At 51.7% G+C, this 18,170-nt stretch overlaps 8 protein-coding genes across 8 annotated transcripts; 4 read left to right on the top strand and 4 right to left on the bottom strand.

The window, feature by feature from the left end:
• Positions 1–362: 362 nt before the first annotated feature.
• Positions 363–1,549, bottom strand: ASPZODRAFT_154265 (hypothetical protein; the record flags this gene model as incomplete). Its single annotated transcript, XM_022726068.1, has 2 exons — positions 363–1,328; positions 1,412–1,549. The coding sequence occupies 2 exons, from the start codon at positions 1,547–1,549 to the stop codon at positions 363–365; spliced, it is 1,104 nt and encodes a 367-aa protein (XP_022578258.1).
• A 302-nt stretch (positions 1,550–1,851) lies between these two features.
• Positions 1,852–3,874, bottom strand: ASPZODRAFT_135767 (hypothetical protein). Its single transcript, XM_022723892.1, has 3 exons — positions 3,671–3,874; positions 2,586–3,611; positions 1,852–2,514 (listed from the first exon to the last, which is right to left on the bottom strand). Exons 1-3 carry the CDS (start codon positions 3,785–3,787, stop codon positions 1,876–1,878), a joined length of 1,782 nt encoding a protein of 593 aa, XP_022578257.1. The 5' UTR covers positions 3,788–3,874; the 3' UTR covers positions 1,852–1,875.
• Positions 3,875–4,066: 192 nt separating this feature from the next.
• On the top strand, positions 4,067–6,593 carry ASPZODRAFT_169051 (hypothetical protein). The gene is made up of 4 exons (XM_022726883.1): positions 4,067–4,248; positions 4,321–4,365; positions 4,439–5,557; positions 5,638–6,593. Exons 1-4 carry the CDS (start codon positions 4,227–4,229, stop codon positions 6,117–6,119), a joined length of 1,668 nt encoding a protein of 555 aa, XP_022578256.1. The 5' UTR covers positions 4,067–4,226; the 3' UTR covers positions 6,120–6,593.
• A 497-nt stretch (positions 6,594–7,090) lies between these two features.
• On the bottom strand, positions 7,091–9,305 carry ASPZODRAFT_145690 (hypothetical protein; the record flags this gene model as incomplete). The annotated part of the gene is made up of 3 exons (XM_022725101.1): positions 7,091–7,129; positions 7,191–7,387; positions 7,454–9,305. 3 exons carry the CDS (start codon positions 9,303–9,305, stop codon positions 7,091–7,093), a joined length of 2,088 nt encoding a protein of 695 aa, XP_022578255.1.
• Positions 9,306–10,824: 1,519 nt separating this feature from the next.
• On the top strand, positions 10,825–12,466 carry ASPZODRAFT_862275 (hypothetical protein). Its single transcript, XM_022730273.1, has 5 exons — positions 10,825–10,943; positions 10,985–11,141; positions 11,200–11,240; positions 11,357–11,737; positions 11,793–12,466. Exons 2-5 carry the CDS (start codon positions 11,084–11,086, stop codon positions 12,327–12,329), a joined length of 1,017 nt encoding a protein of 338 aa, XP_022578254.1. The 5' UTR covers positions 10,825–10,943; positions 10,985–11,083; the 3' UTR covers positions 12,330–12,466.
• Positions 12,467–12,764: 298 nt separating this feature from the next.
• ASPZODRAFT_102456 (hypothetical protein) lies at positions 12,765–14,177 on the top strand. Its single transcript, XM_022720806.1, has 2 exons — positions 12,765–13,311; positions 13,363–14,177. The coding sequence occupies exons 1-2, from the start codon at positions 12,925–12,927 to the stop codon at positions 14,062–14,064; spliced, it is 1,089 nt and encodes a 362-aa protein (XP_022578253.1). The 5' UTR covers positions 12,765–12,924; the 3' UTR covers positions 14,065–14,177.
• A 181-nt stretch (positions 14,178–14,358) lies between these two features.
• On the top strand, positions 14,359–17,335 carry ASPZODRAFT_19048 (hypothetical protein; the record flags this gene model as incomplete). The annotated part of the gene is made up of 2 exons (XM_022727322.1): positions 14,359–14,874; positions 14,942–17,335. 2 exons carry the CDS (start codon positions 14,359–14,361, stop codon positions 17,333–17,335), a joined length of 2,910 nt encoding a protein of 969 aa, XP_022578252.1.
• A 109-nt stretch (positions 17,336–17,444) lies between these two features.
• ASPZODRAFT_860971 (hypothetical protein) lies at positions 17,445–18,095 on the bottom strand. Its single transcript, XM_022730270.1, has 2 exons — positions 18,064–18,095; positions 17,445–17,969 (listed from the first exon to the last, which is right to left on the bottom strand). The coding sequence occupies exon 2, from the start codon at positions 17,915–17,917 to the stop codon at positions 17,555–17,557; it is 363 nt and encodes a 120-aa protein (XP_022578251.1). The 5' UTR covers positions 17,918–17,969; positions 18,064–18,095; the 3' UTR covers positions 17,445–17,554.
• Between the last annotated feature and the right edge of the window lie 75 nt (positions 18,096–18,170).

Here is an 18,170-nt window from a genome sequence, read left to right as displayed (position 1 = left end):
AGGATATCCGACAATATCCATCAATGAAGAAGGAAAAGGTAGTGTGAAATGCCATGCTAGAAGAGGCAAGGGCAGCAGTATGTCTGCCCCAGGTCATTTCAGTCTCGAGACTGATCCTGATATATAGCAAGCAGCTGCACCAGGCCAAGGGCTTCCATTCAATCAACTCTATTTCAGCTTAGGTAGGGGATTCCAACTACCCGAAGCGGTTGGCTGAATGGATGTCGGTGGTGTGGGAAGTTCAGTCCTGCCAATCTGGCGCTGGATTGTTTCCTCGATGGGGATTTCCGACGAATGGAAGTCTAAAAACCCGCCTGTTTCGATTAGAGCGAATTGCGTGATAAATAAGAAACCAAGATTGATCACACGTTGGTGGCTGTATTCTCGCCATCGCTCTTTTGAGCTGGTTTTTCCTTCCCGGTATTCAAAGGAGGTTGCTGATCCGTTGAGGGAAAGCTAAGATGCTTCCAGTCCTCAATCTCCTCGATGATACACTTCAGTCGATCCCGGACACTTTCCACCGCGTAGGTTCCCAGAATGAGCCGGAGAGGCGGATAGGAGCAATGGCCGAGCTGCCAGACAAGTTCTGCCGCCTTGACCGCGCTGGCCGGCTGCTTGTCGCCGAGCCACATCAGCATCCGGCGCGCATGTGCTGCCGGCGAGGTTGGCGTATTGTACGGCTCGCTGGGCGGCTTGACGAGGAAATGGCCGTACAGAGGCAACGGCGACGAGAGGTTGTGCGCGCTCGGGATCGTCGCGGAGGGGGACACCAGGTCCCCGATGTCGTCGCGACGCATGTGGCCCGGCTCGACAAGGGTCCCCTTGATGTTGAAGCTGTCCACTTCGTAAAGCATGCTCTCCATCAGACCCTCCACGGCGTATTTGGACGCGCAGTAGGGTCCCAATCCGGGCACGCCCAGCGCGCCCGACGTAGAGCTGAAGATCAGATACCTACCGGTGCCCCGCGCCCGATAGTGCGGCAGCGACAGCTGGATCATGTTCAGGGTGCCCATGAAATTCGTCTCGAACTGGTTGCGGATGTCATACTCGTCCTGGTCCTCACAAGCCCCGATGACCCCGTATCCGGCGCAGTTGGCGATGATGTCGATGCGACCGAACCGCTGAATCGTCAGGTCGATGGCTGCCTTGACCGTCTCACGCACCCGTACATCACACAACAGGCCGATGCAATTATCGTGCTCGCTCTCCAGTTCCTTCATCGACTCATAGCTGTTCTCAAACGTGCGACCGACGGCGGCAACAAGATCGTTGTGGGACAAGGCGGTCTTGACGAGCGATCGGCCCATGTGGCCTGTAGCCCCGAATATCTAGACAGGGCAGAAGACAATCCATATTAGCTTGTATATCCGCCAGGATGTTGGTGAGAGAATTTATCCTCGTGCAAACGTACCAGCCATACCAGCGGCTTGGGCGGGTTCTGAGGGCCTGGAGGGTCGGTCGTGGAGGGAAGACTCAGTTTTTGTCCTCTTAAAAACGCCGAGGGGGAAAGAGGATTGGCCGCTCGAGGCGAGGAGTTTGGTAAATCCATGGACGGCGACCACTCCATGGGTTTTTTACTGAGACCGAAACGGTGGGTGAGAAGTCTGGCTTCTTTGTTGGAGAAAATCGGGGTTCAAATGAGGGGGCTGAGGCGGAGGCATTATGTTGATAGCACTGTCTAGGAATCTACAAATAAAAATAGAGCAACAACCCGGCTCACTTTTTTAGAATGGTGTCATCCTAGCAAGCGTAATTAATAGGATTGTAATTTGGCTTTTTCAAGAATTGGGTTCATTGAGTATACAAAAAAAACTAGAGCTAAGTATCGAGGTTATGATCTTCGTACAGTGTGCCCGAGACCTGCGTCAACTCTCATCAACGTCCAACTTCCCTCCGTAGCCGTCCAGCAGCCGACGAAGGAGCAGGCTCTGGCCAGCTGCCCACGGCATCCTCTACTTCTTCCAAGAACGTCGTACTGTTCTGGATGGAGGTGCCACCCAGCACCACGCGGACGCCGGGGGAGCTGGCGTTGACCTGGGCGACCATTTTCGCTTCTTCATAGGTGGCACCGCCAACCATGAAGATGATGATGTCTTGTGGCTTGTCTCTAGTATGGCCACCACCCTCCAGGAACGGATACTGGAGCTCCTTCAAACGGCCTTTGATCAAGTTCTGTAGGGTGACCTCTAGGCGCGGTGAGTGTTGTGTATAGACGTTTTCGACACCCTTCAGTCCTTTGAAACGGTCTCGAGCACCGGAGAAGAAGGATGTCGACTCGAATAGATCTGTAAAGCCCCCTGCTACAGGTGGAGCCTGGAGAGAATGATGATAGGCAAGCAACTTGGAGACGATGTTGACTCGGTGAGAGGGAACATTACCCGCGGTGACTAGGAGATCTAGTAGGACCGGGAGAGCGTTCGACGGCTGTTTCTCATATCGAATAGCGTAGAGAGCCACCAAGCGAAGCTTATTCTCCGCTGGTACGGACGGGAGCTGAATGATTCTCTGCAGAGTCTGACAGATTCATTGTAAGCAAATTGTATGATGCGTGTGCTTTTTTCACATAAAAAGGGGGTTCAGCATACTTTGAGGTCGTTCGCATGGTTATCATTACAAGCCAAGCTCTGCTCCAGCTCGCTCGCATCCAACAAGTTCTCCTCGCCAACTCTCCGGCTGAGCTCACCTACCAAGGTGACATGCTTGCTCACGTTCCCCGAGAGTTTGCGAAACTCGGGATAGTCTTCGACGAACCGCTTCATGTCTGAAATCGACTCGATATTCATGTTATTTTTGGTCTTGACCTGATACTGTTCCACGTATTCCTTGATGTTCTGACCCAGGTCGCCAAAGTTCTGGTACATGTTCTTCTTGAAGAACGGGTCTTGATCTTGTGAGAGTACGATTTCTCGAAGCTCTGGTCGAATGTCGGGTACATCGCTGAGATCGACTCTCCCGTTGTTGATGCCGATCAATTCGTGGACCATGGCTTGATAAGTCCATTGGGTGAGCAACGGGGTTATGGGGTCATCCCGCCGATCAAGAATCAAGAGGATTGGCGGCGTGTCTGTCTTGCGGAAGTTGAAGAGCTGTTCCTCCTGCGTCAACTGGTATCGGACCTCTGTCGCAAGTTTCTTGGTCATCAGACTGTTCTTCTCGTATCGGATCAGCGGGTTCTTCTTCAAAGACAGAAGCATCGCGATCACCCCCTCCGTTGCTCTCTGTAGCGCGTCTGCGTTCCAAAGGTCCGGCGAGTGGCTCCAAAGACGCTGCTTGGGGAAGCCCAGGCCCAGCGAGCCCAGATCCGGGTTGACGACAATGAAATCCGCAAAATGTTCCTGCACCGCCCGTACAACCTCATGGTCATCGGCCTCCGCCAAACGCTCCAGAGACGACTTGCGAATTATATTGCTAAAGTAAATGTAATACTCGCCGTACTTGGGTTCGCGGAGCTCGTCGATCAGGAACTGTACCGAGTCGGGCGACGGGCGGACAAAGCATAGGCAGCGCAGATGGCGCATCTTCTCCCGCGCGTTATTATCCAGTCGATCGATGAGGTACACTTCATGATTCAGAAGGGCCGATTGGGTAATGGCAGTCGATACGATGGGCACCTGGCGACCGCAGGTTAGTCTCGCTGCACAGACGTCAAGTACCAGAGCGCATTTCCCACTGTCTCACTATCAAGAAGCAAGATCTTCATCTTGGTAGATGAAGAGCCTGATGCAGGTGTGTCTCCAGCCGTCACGATCCGAGAGATGTAGCTGGAGACCGCAGCGACGACGTCCATATTGGCACGCGTTTGCAAGCCCACAGGGGCGCGGGGAAAAGAGGTGTATAGTTTTGGAGCTCGCTCTCGCTCGAAACTGGGAATCCGCGAAGACAGGGGCTCAGAGAATGGTCCGACAACAAGAACAAGGTCTCCGATACCGATCGCAAGGGTAATTAATCCTGGCCACAGCTCGTGGAGGTGGGTGGCGCCGATCAGCGGCTGTTGGGTCAAGAGGAAATAGACAAGTTGGTGCCTCCCGCCGTGATGGTTGGTTTGGCCGCTCCACTGCGGTATGATGGCATCGCTTCTTTTTGCTCTTTTTCTCCCTCCTCTCCACTTCACTCTGTGACGAGAAAACTGATAAGAGGCTGGGAGGTCTCCATGTCTCTATATACTATAGCCTAGTCATTGTTTACTCTTCAACTGGGCTGTATTGTTTATTGTTGGAAGTTACACCATGTTGCCCTATATTAATGCTGGTTTGTCTATCCCCAACAAAAAATATTGGTCGCTTGTTCTCAACATCTGATGGTTTCTTTACAATCTTATAGTATTTGAGTATCCTTCAGCGCTGATAGGAGCTTCGGTTGACGATGGTAAGTTATTTCTATAGTCTCTCTCCCTCTCTCTGAAGTGCCACGGATTCTGATATACAAATCCCTCGTGCAGTCAAGCTCATCGCGTCCTTTCTCATCTCCTATCCTTTGGCAGCGATCTTGAAGCGGATTCCGGACTCTCAGCCGTGGAAGAAGAATGTGTTTATTATCCTCATCGCACTGTTCTATCTAATAGGTCTGTTCGACCTGTGGGATGGACTGCGCACGCTGCTCTATAGTTCAGTCGGCGCCTATGCCATTGCATACTACGTGGACGGGTCGTTGATGCCATGGATCGCTTTTATTTTCCTGATGGGCCACATGTCTATCAGCCATATCTACCGGCAGATTCTCAATGATCCCCAGACGGTAGACATCACTAGTGCGCAGATGGTTCTGATCATGAAGCTCTCCGCGTTCTGCTGGAATGTCCATGACGGCCGTCTGCCACAGGAGCAGCTCTCCGATGCACAGAAGTATGCGGCGATTACCGAGTTTCCCAGTCTGTTAGACTATACAGGCTATGTCTGTTTCTTCCCGGCTCTCCTGATCGGTCCTGCCTTTGACTTTGTCGACTACAAGCGCTGGATTGACACGACTTTGTTTGACGTGCCTCCCGGGACAGATCCTTCCAAGGTTCCTCCAACCAGAAAGAAGCGCAAGATTCCTCGAAGTGGAACTCCCGCGACGAAGAAGATGCTCGCTGGACTGGGCTGGATCTTCCTATTTGTCCAGCTCTCATCGTACTACTACCCAGCCGATCTTCTCGAGGATAGTTACATGGAGTACTCGCTCCCTCGCAGAGTTTTTATCATGCATATGATCGGGTTCACCGCAAGATTCAAGTACTACGGCGTGTGGTCCTTGACAGAAGGGGCCTGCATCCTTTCGGGCATGGGATACAATGGCTTCGATGCCACGACTGGCAAAGTATTCTGGGACCGTCTCGAGAACATTGATCCATGGTCCCTCGAACGCGCTCAGAACTCGTACGGCTACCTGGGGAGCTGGAACAAAAACACGAATCACTGGTTGCGCAACTACGTGTACTTGAGAGTCACCCCCAAGGGTAAAAAGCCTGGTTTCCGAGCAAGCATGGCGACCTTCGTGACGAGCGCGTTCTGGCACGGCTTCTACCCAGGCTACTACCTGTCTTTTGTTCTTGGTTCCTTTGTGCAAACAGTTGCCAAGAGTAAGTGGTCATATCCATTGACTTTTTTTCGTGTACAAAGTTTGGCTCTTTTTTTTTTCTTTTGCTAATCAACCTCAAAGACTTCCGTCGCTACATCCGGCCCTTCTTTCTCACTCCCGATGGCAGTAAACCGACGCCCTACAAGCCTTACTATGATGTGTTGAGCTGGTTCGCGACACAACTCACCATGTCCTTCGTGGTGATCCCCTTCATTATCCTTGGTTTCGGAGACTCGATCAAGGTCTGGTCTCGAGTCTACTTCTACGGCGCTGTCCTTCTTGCGACCTCGCTCGCTTTCTTCGCCAGCCCCGGTAAAGCCCTCCTAGTCAAGAAACTCAAGGCACGCAATAGGCCCTACGTCACCCGCACCGTCAGTCAGGAAGCCGTGCGTCCTCCCACGCTGGGCCTGTCCAGTGATCTCGGCCGGGACATCGAAGAGGCCGTCCAGGAGATCAAGACAGAAATCGAGACCCGGAGAAGACGCGGCAGCGTGGTCACCATGCCGACAGGCGACGAGCTCCGCCGCGTGATAGAGTCCAAGCTCGGTCGGAAGCTACCATAAGACATGGACCATCCATCTCTGAGTGGATGCTGATCGATTGTGCGGCTTTGAGAACTCCTTTTCCTCTGTGAAATGCAGACAGAGCGTTGTGGTGAAGCGATGTCGACGAATCCCTTTCTTTTCAGCGTTCTATGCGATTCCCGGTGTTGACTTGGCTGAATCAAGTGAATGCAGGAATTGAATAGTAGAATAGAATAATGATTGTCCATTCAAGTATAATTGATCATCTTTTCAAAGTGTAGAATTAGTCTAGTCTATAACTAAGGAATGTAATCCTACATGTTAACCAAGTAATATCAAATCTAGGCTCGCTGAAAAGAAGAAACGAGATAAATCCAAAAGGACATATATCTCAAGTCTAAATGCAATGTAAATAGCTGCAGGGCTCATAAAGAGGCATGTATATAGATACATGAGTTGACTGAACAGGAGCAATAAACACCCCCGTATCAAGACCCGGGGGGGGGGGGGGGGATAAGAATCAGTCATAAGACAGGGAGGTAGAAGAAGTAGTAGTAACCAAGAATATAAAATCCAGATATGGCATCGCAAGATGCCACTCTGGTGCAGGCGGCAGCCCAGGGAAACAAAAAGGGGATGGCGAGAATTGAATCAAGAAGGGTAAAGTAGATAAAATTCCAGACATGGCATCGTAAGATGCCACTCTGGTGCAGGCAACAGCCTGCGGGAAACGAAGGGGATGGCGAGAATAAATCAAACCGAAGCGCCAGACAGGAATTAACCTTTTCGGGGTGGAAAAAAAATGTACATTATGTGCATAAAGTCGTATCGTGACAATCATCTCAGAAAAGAAAGACGTAAAATAATATCAAAGTCAGCCATGAAGGTGAAGACATAGCAGTAGTGTCCGGACCAGGGAGATTGGGGAGTTGAGGCTGAAGGAGGCGAGAAGAATAAGGGAGGGAAAGGTCTGTCGAAGCTGGTCTAGGCCAAGGCTATATGACAGGCTTTTACAGACCTGACCTTGTGCCTACGACGGCGAGTGTAATCTGAGAATAAAGGTTAGTATGATGAGAAACGTATAGAGATAAGGAAGGGAAAAGTTCTCACAATAATGATAATAATGGCTACCCCAAGAGGAGTCATCCATCGGTTAAGATTCCTCCACCATCGAGCATTGGCGTAGCGCTTCTCGTCGATATCAAATACACGCATTCGAAGAGCCGTCTCAATCTCTGGACTGCTCAAACTATCCTCTATTGACTTGGCACGGTGAGGAAGAGGGAGGAATGCGGCAATGAGCCAGGCTAAAGGCAAGTTAGTACCACATTCATTACAGGGAATGCCAACTCTTTGGGACCGTGGAAACCTACCAAGAGGAAAGATGAAGCCAAAGCAGAACGAGTACACCTGAACGTTGCGACGGCCAAACATGGGCTCTGTCCGAGAGTCCAGTGAGGGAGCACCCCAGAGACTACCCCGATATTGCGCTTGTTGTCGATCGGGATAGAGATGCGGCGACCAGCTCTGTTGTAATTGGCTATAGGAAGTATCAGGACGGTAGTCCGTCTCGGCGTCAGGGTCAGGAACCCAGTGACTTCGGGGATCCCGGGGATCGCTGACAACCCTAGGTTGCATTCGTGCCTTACTCAGAGCCGTCGGAATGTGTCCGAGGATACTGGAGTTTGCGGTGGAGGGTCGTGCAGTTGACGGGCGGCCATCGATCATCGCTAGGGTCGGGTTCGCGGGGCGGCCATCGCTGCGGTAATAGTATTTCGCCCAGGCGGGAATAACATTGAAAATGAAGCTCGAGCTGGTTCCGGGACGTCTAATGCTGGGAGCAGTGCTTCGCCTCGACCCGGAAGAAAGACTAGTTGGCAGGCCCGGATTTTTTTCACTCAGGACATCGGACCGAAGGCCGGAAAGGCTGTCGAGATGCTCGTCATCGGTAACGAGCCAGACGGAGGAGGAGGTGTTTTGACTGAGCAGAGCCGCACTCGGCCTGGACGGAACGGAGAGTCTACTCTCGGAGCGATCGACTGCGGGGGATACTGAACGCGATTCAGCTTCGGCCGACCACTGCGATGGTACGGTGGACAGGTGAGGGTTCCAGCGGCCTGACGATTCATCAGGAACATATTCAACCGGTGATGACGATTCGACATTAGATGTATCGACCCAGGAACTGGACGAGGATGGAGCCCGGATGATCGGATACTGGACGGGCACGCCGCTGTCGATGATGGTTTGCATATCTGAGGTCGACAGATCTCCCTGTGAGGAGTCCGTGGCGGAGCGCGTGCGGCTGGTCTCCCGGGAATTCAGCGCAAAGGCTGCATTTGGATGCACCGGTAATGGTCGCGTGTGGGGAGGTGTTGACCGAAAGGATTGTGAACGCGAGCTCGATTGTTCCGATGAGGCGCTGCGGGCCCACTGGGCGGCACCTGGATGTCTTACTACAGTCCCTAAAGAGTTCATGGACGAGAGAGAGTTGGAGCGGGTGGTCGAGCTTGGATTCGACGATGAGTTGCCAATGCGGACAAAGTTCAAACTTGAGCTGTCAAGGGCCACGAAATTGGGGCTGGACGGGGGCCCGATGGTCACCACATTGGGACTGCCATTGCTGGATGCACGCGTTGCCGGACCTGCGGTTTCGTCGGAACTCAAATCGGGCGATCCTGGTTCGGACACAACTGCCTTGATTGTTGGGGTCACTGTCGGCAGCGGAGGCATCCCATCGTCCGAGAACGCAGCATCCGAGACTTCCTCAGACTCCTCTCTGTCGAATGGCTTCTCCAGCACCTCGGTATCCGGGAATGTTGAGCGGCTAGATGAGGGATCCTCCTCCCACACCTGGGAAGGGGTGTTTACCGCATCGACGGTTGAAGAATCCCATGTATCATTGAAGGAGCGTTCGATGAGACTGTCGTCTACGAGCTGACTGGTTTCCGAGAAGGTGACCGTGGAAACGTCGTATGAGTCCGCAACGCCGTAGCTAGATGAGTCGGTCACGAATTCCTGACCCTTTCCGGGGCGCGGCAGTAGAATGTGTTCAGGTTTTGTGGGAAACGGCGTGGCCGAGTAGATATCCAGGCCCCTCGGTTCGTTTACAAGGCGGAGCGATTGGGCGGGTGACGCTGCCGAGGCCATGTTCGATTGCGACGGTGTTCGCTCGTGGAGTGCCCTCCGCGGCGGCGAGGGCGATGTGCGTTGTGAAGAAGACATTATGTTTTTGTAGGCCAGTATTATTGCATTATTCGAAAGGTACAGAGTCAATAGACGGTGAGCTGATGGCGAGATACGCCGTTGCAGCAGACACGCGAAGTCGTAGAAAATCCCTTAATTAAGATATATTAATAGTTCGGATGGAATGATTGCCAGATCGAAAAGAGTGACTTGAAACAATTCAACAGGTTGGTAGAGAGCGACTAGGTTTATTCTGCTGGGTGTATAGTATATAGTGAACGACGGTCGATATTCGGTTGGACCAGAAGGATCGATCAGATGGATGGGTGGGCAAAAAAGAGCGTCAGACGTAAGAACTCGTCAAAAGTTGATGTAGCTGCCAGCAGGAGGCATTAGAGAATGAGCGTCAAACCCCGAAAGCAAACAATGTTTCTAAAAGAACGACAGAACGACGAACGACTGGAGATGAAACAAGCAGCGCGCGACTCCCACGAAAGAAGGGGGGGCCGTGGAATTTTGTTGCCCAGCGGCGGTGAGAAAGGCTAGCAGTCGCCAGGCATGCAGGCCAGCCAAAAATAAACGACCATCAGAAGAGAGAATAATAAGGAATCAAGGCGGCTTCCCCAGGGGTATGCACCTAGACCACTAAAGCACGACCTGAAACCGCACGATTGGCAGAAAGGGTCTACTGCAATTTCGACGATGGGTCTTGGAGTCTCGACTGCTGCCGCCTACTCCGGAGTATGTTCGAGTCAAGTAATAATTATCCCGCCCATCGGACCCCATATATACGTAACACTGCGAATTTCCCACGAGCGATCATCGTCTCGATCGTGATCGTCAAGACCAGGAGCACATGGTGAGCACCGAGTTCCTCAGGCATAGCATCGTGCCATCTAGCCATCGTGCAATGTGCATCACCCCTCCTTAGTCTGGTTGGCTCTTCATAACAAAGACCTGCAGTGTCGCCCACAGAGAGAAAACCATCCTCGGTTCGTATGACTGGCCAGCCTCGAGTCTCTTTGGAGGGAGTGCAGGTGGTGGGCGCCTGTCGCGGTCGTAGCGGCGGATTCGTCGGCGCCTTAGAGTGGCTTAGATCTCGATCGTCATTGGAAATGCATCAAGCGAAGGGGACAAGCCCCCCGTACCTATCCTTTTAGAGCACGGTTAGCAGATTGGGAATTGGCCGGCGCCGAGTCTGGTGGAGCAGGGGAGAGATGATGTGTAAGAGAACCAGTGGCCCATCCGCCCTTCCGACCCGTTCCAGCTGCAGGCAGCGTGAGCCCACGCGAAATCCTGGCTTCGAGGGCCGATTGGTGGTGATGACTATTGTTCTTCATCCTATTTCTTTGGTTTTCTTATTGTTCTCTGTTAATATTGTTCTGTAAGAAGATATTAGCTGCTCTGGCAGTGAAAAGAGACTGACCAGCCAGGGCTACACTCCTGCTGGTCTTTTGTGTGCCTGGAAACTCTTCTTTATTTATTTATCCAGCTGGCTTCTGCGGAGCAAAACAGCCTCACTTGGCTCGGCTCAACCAACGACAGCAGAACCCAGGAGAAGGAACGAGACGACGCCTAGAATAATTTCTCGGCTTCGGTAGAAGCGGAAACTCGTGCCTCATTTCTTCTGAAACGAACAGCTGGCTCCACCAGAGCTCTGGAGCTTGAGCTTTTTCGGTGATCGACCACCGGCGTTCCCCTTTCCCAGGCCCAATCATCAAAGCAATTTGTCAACGACGAGTCTCCAAGGGTGGACTTTTAGACTTGTCGTCTCTTGAGAGCACTTGAATTTAGGGACAAGGCTACCGGTTGTCGTCATGGCTCCGATCGGCTTCATAGCTAGTCTCAGCAACAGTCTGTACCCCAAACAGCAAGGTATGTTTGGCGAGGCCGTCAGAAGCGAGATCCTCTGCGATGCTGAAACTATTACTAGTGGTGCCTGTCATTTCGGAACAAAGTGCTGCTCTTCTTTCAGTATGCTTGCCTAGAGATAGATGAGGATTCGGGGGAGGGGGCTGTGTGCCCGCCCCCCTTTCTGGATGATATACAATGTGTGAACTGTGATCTGATTCTAATCGTCTTGTCTCTAGATTGCCCTGACTGTGTTCTATGTGGCCCCCTTCTATCTGTCTCCCTCAACGCGGCCGTCTCCCACTCTAAGCAGAGATGCCCCCTCCGTCATCCGAGCGAGGGTCCGCATGGTGACACTCTCATGTGTCATCAGCATGCTCTTTGTCTCGTGGCTGATCGTCAAGGGAAACAACACGTCTCTCTCAGAAGCTTTAAAGCTTCTCGGCGTGTGGCCCATTGGGATTTTCGATATCGCGCAAAGCTTCCTCTTAACAGCGGTCTTGTTCACAGGACCACTCTTCGAGAGAGGAATAGCAGAGGGGGAGTGGAGAGAATGGATCCGAGGCGGCAGGATCTCGGAATCGCTATCTGGCTGGATAGGATGGCGGAACTACGTTGCGGTGAGTCAAAACTGATAGCCCGCTGACTCGCGTCCCTCACTAAGATCAACTCTAGGGCCCTGTCACTGAAGAAGCGATCTTCCGCGCGGCGATCATTCCGTTGCATCTATTGGCCCAAGTCAGTCCTGGCCGTATTGTCTTCATCGCGCCCCTTTACTTTGGAATCGCGCACGTGCATCATTTTTATGAGTTCCGCCTGACACACGCGGATACTTCTGTGCTTGCCTCTCTTCTGCGGTCCATCTTCCAGTTTGGCTATACCACCGTCTTTGGTTGGTATGCCACCTTCCTCTACCTCCGCACAGGCTCCCTTTGGGCAGTCATCCTCGTCCATAGCTTCTGCAATTGGTGCGGCCTCCCTCGACTCTGGGGACGAGTCGAGGCAGGTTATCTCACCTATCCTCCTGTTGTCCGCGGAAAAAAGGATACAGACATCAATCCTGGACACACGGCTCCTGGAAAACTCGGTCTCGTCTGGACAGTCGCTTATTATACACTACTTGTTGCCGGTGCTATTGGATTCTACCACCAATTATGGCCGTTAACCGAGTCGATTCATGCGTTGGCTTCATTTACCTCTCATGCGGCTTGATGGGCCCCTCGAACCATCCTGGACCTTGGTTCCATCGCTCTTGCGACAAAAAGAAAGCATATTTTCCGGTTATAAAATACGCGATTCCTCTCATATCAAATAATGAAGATGTTGGCAATGATATACTGACGCCTTTTTTTTCGCCTGTGAATTACTTTACTTTACTCAGTCCTGGAGTTTCCGAGTGCTTTTGGCTTTTTATGTTGATAGTTAATAGTGGCCGTGGTCCTTGAGACTTCTACCAACCCAACAAGATACAAAATAGAACTGTACAATGCCTTCAATAGCTCATCCGCTCATTATTGTAAATTCATATTCAAATGCTCAGAAGTTTATTGATACAGGTACTATCTATCTACTCAGGAGCGTAAGCTATCAGCTTATCTCCGATCGGTGTCTCCAGATTTCGGGATTTCAACATGAATTCCCGAGCGACTCATTTTCTTTGCATTTCCAATTATTTTTTTCGCTTTCCAATTTGTGTACATTTCTTTTCTTTTCTACACCACCTTCTCTTATTCGCGTGTTATCTGTTTTCTTTCCCCTTTGACTGACGACCCTCGTTTTCTTCAAACGCATCCCTCTTTCCGGCCTCATGGTGCTGCGCCCAATACGTCTCCCGGTGCCATCTCCTAGCAGATACTGCAAGAAAGGATACCAACTATCGCCAGGACGTTTGTTTTCGATCACATCATGTCAATTGCGAACCCGCCTCGAGGTCCCCCCTCCCTTTCCGGTCACTAAGACCTGTCCCGAACCGAGCTGCACATGTCCGCCCACTCCAGCATTACCGGAGGGGTTGCCGATTGATCATGACCAGCCGTTGAACGGAACAATGGCAGCCTACACGCAGCAAATCCTTGTATGCACGGGGCAAAAGGACTGGACCAGTCGCATTGAAAATGACGGGGAGAACCAGGGTTGGGGCGAACTCGTTAGGGGTCTAAAGCGTTTAATGGGACGCGGAGGGAAATACGCTGATGTATGGTCATTGTTTTCTTGGTAGGATAGGTCATTGCTAACGTTTGTGCAGCCATATAACAATGTCCTCGTCACCAATTCCTCCTTTCCCAGCGCTGAAAATGCCTCGTCTTCTTCGCCCGTTGCGTCGGCCTTTCTTTTCCCCAGCTTCAAATATATCCGAAACATCCCAGTTAACCTTCAGTCGCCGGAGGAGCAGAAGGGATTGGATCTTTCTACGTTTGTGCGCGCATATCTCCTCCCAGAGCAAATCCATGCGATGAACTCGTCGCTTCCTCCCTCCCGACAAGCGGAGTTGACTCGCTCCCCGGAACTCCAGTTGGACTTTCCGGAAATCATTGATATCAAGCACTCGCCAACAATCCTGATCTGCAGTCACGGAGGCCGTGACATGCGCTGCGGGGTGATGGCGCCAGCTTTAGAAACCGAATTCAGACGTGTCCTTGATATGCGCGGCTTCTCCTCCGACAGCACAAAGCCCAGCGTTATCGATGGCCCTCGCCACGCAAATATCGGTCTCATCAGCCATATCGGCGGACACAAGTACGCGGGGAACGTGATCATTTATATTCCTCCCGGGATGACCGTCTCCGATAGTACCATGCACCCGCTGGCGGGCAAAGGCATCTGGTACGGTCGTATTGAACCAAAACATGTCGACGGCCTTGTCCAAGAAACAATCCTCGGAGGAAAGGTCGTGGCGGACCATTTCCGAGGCGGGATTTCTAGCAATGGAGAAATCCTGAGGTTATAGATGCCTTGCATGTAAATTATCTCCTGGGCCATCAGTATTTAATTAGATATCCTCAATATAGACAAATAATGGGTTCTGAAGGATAATAATAGCGGAGTAATTGAATTGTTCTGGTAACTGTATGGCGATAGCGCTAATCCTGATCGAGCTTAGAGATATCTTCAAAACGAAGTAGGTAATAATTATCGGAAAGCTTCAGCGCCGTCAACAACACCAGCTGTGCCGCACAACATCCCTCAATGACTTCAATCTGCTTCGATTCATGAGACTGTATAATGATCGATCGTTGAAATCATGTATTCTTTATCGCGGCTACGTCTCCATTCGTCCCTCCTCTCGCGAAGGGGCCGTTCCCTTCAGGACGCTTGTGTACGGCCCAATCGCCTCGGCGCAGCAGCTTCTTCCCATGCGTTTGTCCGACTGACGGCGACTACATCCCGGGCGCGGAGACTAGATTTTCTCTCTATAGACAAGAAATGGCAGGAAAGATGGCAGTCTGACTCGGCGGGGACGGCAGCAGCAGCGGACGATACGAAACCCAAGTCCTACGTTCTCTCGATGTTTCCCTACCCGTCCGGAACTCTTCACATGGGCCACTTACGTGTATACACCATCTCCGACATGCTGGCACGATTTTACAGGATGCGTGGGCACGACGTGATCCATCCAATGGGCTGGGATGCGTTTGGATTGCCGGCGGAAAACGCAGCGATTGAGCGCGGCATCAATCCGGCAGATTGGACACAGAGCAACATTGCAAAGATGAAGGAGCAGTTACGGACTATATCTGTTTCGTTTGACTGGGATCGGGTGCGTCATTTGTACCTATGCTTCCAACCAATAGAGAAATCGGGCTAATTACGATGCTTTTTTTAAGGAATTGTCGACGTGCTCGCCCGAGTTCTATGAACATACTCAGCGGATATTCTTGATGATGTACGAAAAGGGCCTGGCCTACCAGGCTGAGGCGATGGTCAACTTCGACCCTGTGGACAAGACGGTGCTGGCGAATGAGCAGGTCGACGCCAATGGTTGCTCATGGCGCTCAGGTGCCAAGGTCGAGCGACTGAAGTTGAAGCAGTGGTTTTTCCGTATTACGGCATTCAAGGAGAAACTCTTGGAGGACTTGGGATCTCTCGAGGGAGGGTGGCCAGAACGGGTTTTGTCGATGCAGAGGAACTGGCTAGGCAAGTCCTTTGGCGCGAAAATCAAGTTTCCGGTGCTTGTGGATGGCCAGGGAGACCCCAACGTGGAAATCGATGTGTTCACCACCCGGCCTGATACTCTACATGGGGTCGAGTATGTCGCCCTCTCCTTGGACCATCCGATCGTGCTGAAGGCTGCGGAAAAGGATGAAGCGTTGCGCAAGTTCCTGGGCGAAGCTTCATCTTTACCTCCTGACTCCAAGGCCGGCTACAAGTTGTCGGCCGTGAGAGTTTCCAATCCATTACATACTATTGATAAAGAGAACCCACACGTTTCCCGCCAACTTCCTGTATTTGTTGCGCCTTATGTTATGAGCGATTACGGAGAGGGAGCCGTCATGGGTGTTCCTGGTCACGACGCTAGGGATCTGGCATTCTTCAAAGAGAACGTCAATCCCCCCTCAATTCCTTTGGTTATCCAACCGGAGTTGATTTCTGATTCCGTGGAGGCGACTGACAACATCGTGGCAGACGACAACGCTCAGGCTGTTACCCAAGAAGGTATCCTGAACGCAAGATGCGGAAAATATCAAGGCCTGCAGTCGCAAGAGGCGGCTAAGCAGATTGTCGCCGATCTGAAACAAGTTGGTCGGGGCGATTTTGTCGAGAAATGGAGGCTACGAGACTGGCTGATCAGTCGACAGCGGTATTGGGGCGCTCCAATCCCCATCATTCACTGTGCCGAGTGCGGTCCTGTACCCGTTCCTAAAGACCAGCTTCCTGTCCAGCTACCGAAGATCCAGGGTAGCTGGCTCAAAGGCAAGAAGGGCAATCCGCTAGAAGCCTCTGAAGAATGGTTGAACACCGAGTGCCCGAGTTGTAAGGGCCCCGCAAAACGAGATACTGATACTATGGACACCTTTGTGGATTCCTCATGGTACTATCTGAGATTCCTTGATGCTCACAACCGGGAAGCTCCATTTTCCCTCTCCTCTGCACGGCCCGTCGATATCTACATCGGCGGAGTGGAGCATGCCATCCTCCACCTTCTGTATGCTCGATTCATCTACAAATTCCTCGCGAGCTCCGAACTTTTCCCTGAGACCGGCCGGTCCGATTTGCCGGCTGAGCCTTTCAACAGACTGCTAAGCCAGGGCATGGTCCACGGAAGGACATACTCAGATCCGTCCACCGGCCGGTTCCTGCTGCCATCAGAGCTTGATCTTAGTAGCCCGGACAAGCCGCTCATCACTGGAACACAGGTTACTCCCAATGTCACCTTTGAGAAGATGTCGAAAAGCAAGTACAACGGCGTGGATCCGGCTGCCAGCGCATTGAAATATGGCGCCGATGCCATCCGTGCCCACGTTTTGTTTGCCGCACCGGTCAGCGAAGTTCTCGAGTGGGACGAGAGCAAGATCGTCGGTGTTCAGCGCTGGTTCAGCCGACTGTGGAAGCTGGTCGTGGACAGCAAGGAAAAGCTGGAGTCTGCGTCGTTCGCTCCATCATCACTGGAAATCTCACCTCCCGCTTCTGTCGCGAATCTTTCTAACGATGACGCTACTGCTCTCTTGTCTACCCACAAAACCATCCAGTCCGTGACTCACTGCATCGAAAACAACACGTACAGCTTGAACACGGTGGTTTCCGATTTGATCAAGTTGACAAACCTCCTTTCCTCTTCTCCTCCCGCCTCCTCCACAATCCTCTACCAGTCATTATCTTCCCTACTCCGACTTGTGGCCCCGATAGCCCCGGCTCTATCTTCGGAGTGCTGGGAGATTCTCCATTACACCGATTCAAAGAACGGTTCCTCGGTCGACAGCTGCTCGGTCTCTTCAGTCCTGGCAGCTCCCTGGCCATCCCTACCCCTCACTCCCGAACAGGCAGACAGTATCGCCGCTCGGAGCGGGCAAGTCGTGGCTGTGCAGATCAACGGCAGGCTGCGTTTCACTGTGACTGTTCCGCAGATCCCCTCCACAGAGACAGACGAGAAGGAGTATCTCCTCGGGCATATTCTGGACAGCGACGAAGGGCAAATGTGGTTGCGGGAACGGAACGACTGGGACAAGAGACGGCGCGTAATCGTCGTCAAGGGCGGGAAGCTGGTCAACATTGTGTTCTGAGCTTGCTCCTTGTCTTTATTCTGTACTATAAGCACCCCTTCAACTGATCAAAGTGTAAGATAGATGGATGTATATAAAATTCTACTCATCGAGATTTTATTTTTATGGCACTGGGTCAATATTATAACAGTAGTAGAAACATACTTGGGAATGCTCCAAATGCTGAACGTGCACCGCATTCTGACAGGAATCAGAATATGAGCATTTTTCTTCGCAATCTCATAAGACGGTCGTGTTGGTTTGTAGGAGCAGTAGTCCAACTGTTTCAATTCTTTGCGGAAACGGTAGAGCGAGCTTAGACTGCCATATAGTCTGATCGAGCAGATCTGTACCTAGTAACGGTATGCTCTCCACCCAATGGGTTCTGATTTCTTCATGCCAGCCAATTCTCTCAGTCAATTGACCCGTGCTACTCGATCTGACTTGGTTTCGAAATGATGTCCTCCGTCTGTACTCCTCACGCTCGCTTTCCCCCCCCCTTCGGTTGGACTTCGGATCAGATCGGCAAAAGGTACGGCGATTCCTCGGGGTACGGGATAGAGAACCCATTTTTTGTGGATAGCGAAATGGTATTTGAGGCATTTTGACAGGGAGATCTCCAATTTATGAATCTCCACATGCGCGGTAAAAGAGCCTGGAAGGAGAAGAGCAAAGATGCCCCTCACGACGGCTTAGTCATCTGCTCTCCCCTCACGGAAGTGGGGTGGCATACCTGAGGAGTAACATACCTTAGGTACCTAACTGGCCTTTTTTATCTTGCTTGTGAGGATGAAGCTATCTCTAGTGCTATAATTAAGTGAATCTAGAAGTAATTTTCCACCCACAAGTCTCAAAA

The sequence above is a fragment of the Penicilliopsis zonata genome (assembly GCF_001890105.1).
Source record: "Penicilliopsis zonata CBS 506.65 unplaced genomic scaffold ASPZOscaffold_17, whole genome shotgun sequence".
Taxonomy (NCBI): domain Eukaryota; kingdom Fungi; phylum Ascomycota; class Eurotiomycetes; order Eurotiales; family Aspergillaceae; genus Penicilliopsis; species Penicilliopsis zonata.
The sequence above is the reverse complement of the archived record's forward strand: the minus strand, read 5'-3'. Positions and strand labels throughout refer to the sequence as shown.

What these genes read in the sequence shown, in the direction of transcription:
- ASPZODRAFT_135767 (XM_022723892.1), bottom strand. Translation starts at nt 3,787, where the DNA reads ATGGACGTCGTCGCTGCGGTCTCCAGCTACATCTCTCGGATCGTGACG. An exon ending in TGCTTCTTGATAGTGAGACA is followed by an intron (nt 3,612 to 3,670) that starts GTGGGAAATGCG and finishes TGCGGTCGCCAG; the next exon opens with GTGCCCATCGTATCGACTGC. An exon ending in ACCATGCGAACGACCTCAAA is followed by an intron (nt 2,515 to 2,585) that starts GTATGCTGAACC and finishes TGAATCTGTCAG; the next exon opens with ACTCTGCAGAGAATCATTCA.
- ASPZODRAFT_169051 (XM_022726883.1), top strand. Translation starts at nt 4,227, where the DNA reads ATGTTGCCCTATATTAATGCTG. An exon ending in AGGAGCTTCGGTTGACGATG is followed by an intron (nt 4,366 to 4,438) that starts GTAAGTTATTTC and finishes TCCCTCGTGCAG; the next exon opens with TCAAGCTCATCGCGTCCTTT. An exon ending in TGTGCAAACAGTTGCCAAGA is followed by an intron (nt 5,558 to 5,637) that starts GTAAGTGGTCAT and finishes TCAACCTCAAAG; the next exon opens with ACTTCCGTCGCTACATCCGG.
- ASPZODRAFT_862275 (XM_022730273.1), top strand. Translation starts at nt 11,084, where the DNA reads ATGGCTCCGATCGGCTTCATAGCTAGTCTCAGCAACAGTCTGTACCCC. An exon ending in AAAGTGCTGCTCTTCTTTCA is followed by an intron (nt 11,241 to 11,356) that starts GTATGCTTGCCT and finishes TCTTGTCTCTAG; the next exon opens with ATTGCCCTGACTGTGTTCTA. An exon ending in GATGGCGGAACTACGTTGCG is followed by an intron (nt 11,738 to 11,792) that starts GTGAGTCAAAAC and finishes GATCAACTCTAG; the next exon opens with GGCCCTGTCACTGAAGAAGC.
- ASPZODRAFT_102456 (XM_022720806.1), top strand. Translation starts at nt 12,925, where the DNA reads ATGGTGCTGCGCCCAATACGTCTCCCGGTGCCATCTCCTAGCAGATAC. An exon ending in GCGGAGGGAAATACGCTGAT is followed by an intron (nt 13,312 to 13,362) that starts GTATGGTCATTG and finishes ACGTTTGTGCAG; the next exon opens with CCATATAACAATGTCCTCGT.
- ASPZODRAFT_860971 (XM_022730270.1), bottom strand. Translation starts at nt 17,917, where the DNA reads ATGCCTCAAATACCATTTCGCTATCCACAAAAAATGGGTTCTCTATCC.